A 3,018-nucleotide genomic window follows, 5' to 3' on the forward strand; every position below is an offset into this window, starting at 1 on the left:
GCCTGTTTGGCAATATTTTGGATTTTGAAAAGCCTGTTGACTTTTGCCGTTTATCTAAGGTGATTTTGGAAGTTTTTTTAAACATTTGTTTCTTATTTAATTGGTTCCACATTGTTTGCTGATTTTTACTTTATTTAAACTTTGTGTCATTTATTTATTTTATTTGACATCAAGGTGTATGCCGTGCCTCCAAGCTTTCTTACTCATTTTGCTAATAAACGTTCTACGTTTCTTACTTATTTGATTATATATTATACATGTTTACTTGTTTCCAGTTGTGTACATTTAAACTTTATGTAAGTTATTTGTTATTTTATATTAGGCATAGCCTGCCCTATAGCATGGTGTATATGTTAATAAAAGTTCTATGTTTTATACAGTATATAGGCTAAAGTGAGTTTGACGTTGTATTTTGTTGTTGCATTCAAGAAATTGACGTCGAACTGCCGCTAATTCGAAAGTGAAAGTAAAATGCGCACGGCGCTTTTAAGCTATTTAAAAGCGAAGGAAAGCGAGGAAAAGAGGGAACACCCCCGCCCCCGCGGTGATACCGGTATTACCGGTGTTGTCACACGTCGATTAACCGGTGGGAAAATTTCCTCACCGTCACAAACCTAGTTTGTAGCTATTCCAGTTGTTATTTAGCTGCTCAGGAAATGCGATCCTCCATTAAACCTCCATTAATTTTCACATTTAAAAATGTTTTATTATTATTATTATTATGAAAAGTAAAAACTTTGCAATTGCTTTATAAAATACTTCAATAAAAATCCATTGTGATACACTGTTGGTCCAACCTGACCAGTGCTGATGAGTTATCCCTGATATATCCCTGACTGTGCTGCTTCTGTGCAATGAAACTACTGAGTCTGTACAATGACTTCTATCTGAATAATGACATTGACAAACTGTAATAGACACATTTAATAGTTTGGTTTGTGTTAAGGTAAAGCATCCAGTCCCAGCTCAGCGGTGTCAGAGAAGGTGCGCACTCGTCTGGAGGAACTGGATGACCTGGAGGAGGTGGGTCTCGTCTGGAGATGTCTTGTGCTTTACTGTTTGTTGGTAGACATGTTAATGAATATGTGGCGTATTGTGTGTGCTCAGGGCTCCCAGAGGGAGCTCTTGAACCTGTCCCAGAAGGACTATGTCAACCGCATTGAAGAGCTCAACCAGTCTCTGAAGGAAGCCTGGGGTTCAGACCAGAAAGTCAAAGCCCTAAAAATCGTCATCCAGGTATGAGAACCTGTTAACACATAAACCATCAGTATACACTGAAGTGACATTTCAAGCCAAAATCGAGTCTATTAACTTTAATAATGCACATTTCCGGTCTTGTTGTGAATGATTCATCAGTGCAGCAAAAAAAAAAATTCTTCATCAAAATTTTGTGTGTCAGTGCTCCAAGCTGCTCTCTGATACGTCAGTAATTCAGTTCTACCCCAGCAAGTTTGTTCTCATCACAGATATCCTGGACACATTCGGTAAGTGTTGCTCATGTCAGTAATCTTTCTGTTTGTTCGTATTTTACTGACAACATATTTTTTACCCCCATTCTTAACTTTATAAATGACAAGCTTCACCATTTACTTTCTTCAGTGCTGATCATTTGAAGAGTGAAGAGTGTATTTAAATGCAGCAAGATAATAGGAAAATGTTTGTTTGTTACTCTTGGTTATGTCATATGTGTACAGGTGGCCTGGTGTATGACAGGATCTGGTCCATGTGTGCTGACCCTCATCCTCTACCAGGTAAAACAAAATGCATCACAACTCAGCATGTTCTTTTACCATCTCTGTGACTTTGTTAATGCATTTTCTCATTAATGTCGTTCTCAGAATCGTTCTCCGCTGATGATGTGAATGACACAGCCAAAGAGACGTGCCTCAACTGGTTCTTTAAAATCGCCTCCATCAGAGAGCTTGTCCCTCGATTGTATCTTTTCAGCAGGATTTTGACACACTTTTCCATGTCTTGTTTAAGTATTTAAGCATTTTCAATAATTCATATGTAGAAATGTTGATGCAAAAAAGTTATTAAAATAAATAAGCGTGTAAAAACAAACAGCAGTGTTTTAAAAGCACCAGCACTGTTTAGAAAGTAAGCCAACGATGTTTTAATGAGGAAGCCTGACATATGAAATAGTCCGAAAAATATAATTTGGCAATAGAACAGTTTGTTGAACCTTTGGACAAAATCTTGTTTTTTTTTCTATATATATGTACTGTATATATTCTATATATATTCTATATATGCAATACAATGATTATTGAAAGATAAATGTTCCTCAAAAGCTTGATCTCATATTTGATGCTCACATTTTAAGATGATTTCTCCAAAACATTATATATGGATAATAAAGTAAACCTAAGTTGCTTCAGTCTAGTATTCATCTTGAAATATTAATAACAATAAAAAAGTTATTGTTATGTTTACTTTATAAAAGTCAAACAGTCAAAAATTTAGAGCAAAAAGGCAATCAAATTACAATAAAATGCCTTTTCATTACCAAAAAATTACAAACTATCAATCAGATGACAGAAGGCATACAGAAGATTGTGAAAAATGTGTTTTGATCATGCTAATGATTTGAAGGCCTTATAAATTTGCATATAACATTTGATACAGTCAGCTTTATAGCATCGTGGTTATAAGAAACTGTTGAAAGATGGGAAAAAATAACACAAATATGAATCGAACCCCAAGAGTGTAATTGTGAACCCTTGACTTTAGCTCAGATATGTTGAAGCTGCTCTTCTGAAATGCAACCGCTTCTTGACAAAGTCGTAAGAATCTGAGCAATGCAACACTTCTGTTCATGCAGGTTGGTATTTTCATTGGTCACTGATGTCCTCTTTCTGTCCTTCAGTGGGATTCAGGAGACGCTGCAGAGACTGACAGCGATGATCAGAGGAATAGGAGATCCACTGGTGGCTGTATACGCACGCGCGTATTTATGCAGGGTGAGAAGAATAATATTATTTGATTATATTGTGTATTTTAACAGGTTTTCCCTAC

The 3,018-nt window shown here is 36.0% G+C and overlaps 1 protein-coding gene across 2 annotated transcripts in view; it reads left to right on the forward strand.

Moving 5' to 3' along the window:
* The window catches only part of LOC107660477 (UPF0505 protein C16orf62 homolog), a 23,197-nt gene that overhangs the window by 3,885 nt on the left and 16,294 nt on the right, over positions 1 to 3,018 (forward strand). For both annotated transcript variants that reach the window (XM_016449785.1, XM_016449786.1), the window contains 7 exons: positions 947 to 1,023; positions 1,108 to 1,236; positions 1,400 to 1,484; positions 1,695 to 1,751; positions 1,839 to 1,935; positions 2,739 to 2,786; positions 2,870 to 2,963. In XM_016449785.1, the coding sequence (XP_016305271.1) occupies positions 947 to 1,023; positions 1,108 to 1,236; positions 1,400 to 1,484; positions 1,695 to 1,751; positions 1,839 to 1,935; positions 2,739 to 2,786; positions 2,870 to 2,963 (587 nt within the window). The remainder of the gene's footprint in view (positions 1 to 946; positions 1,024 to 1,107; positions 1,237 to 1,399; positions 1,485 to 1,694; positions 1,752 to 1,838; positions 1,936 to 2,738; positions 2,787 to 2,869; positions 2,964 to 3,018) is intronic.

This window comes from Sinocyclocheilus anshuiensis, unplaced genomic scaffold (genome assembly GCF_001515605.1).
Source record: "Sinocyclocheilus anshuiensis isolate Anshui unplaced genomic scaffold, SAMN03320099.WGS_v1.1 scaffold1449, whole genome shotgun sequence".
Classification (NCBI taxonomy): Eukaryota; Metazoa; Chordata; class Actinopteri; order Cypriniformes; family Cyprinidae; genus Sinocyclocheilus; species Sinocyclocheilus anshuiensis.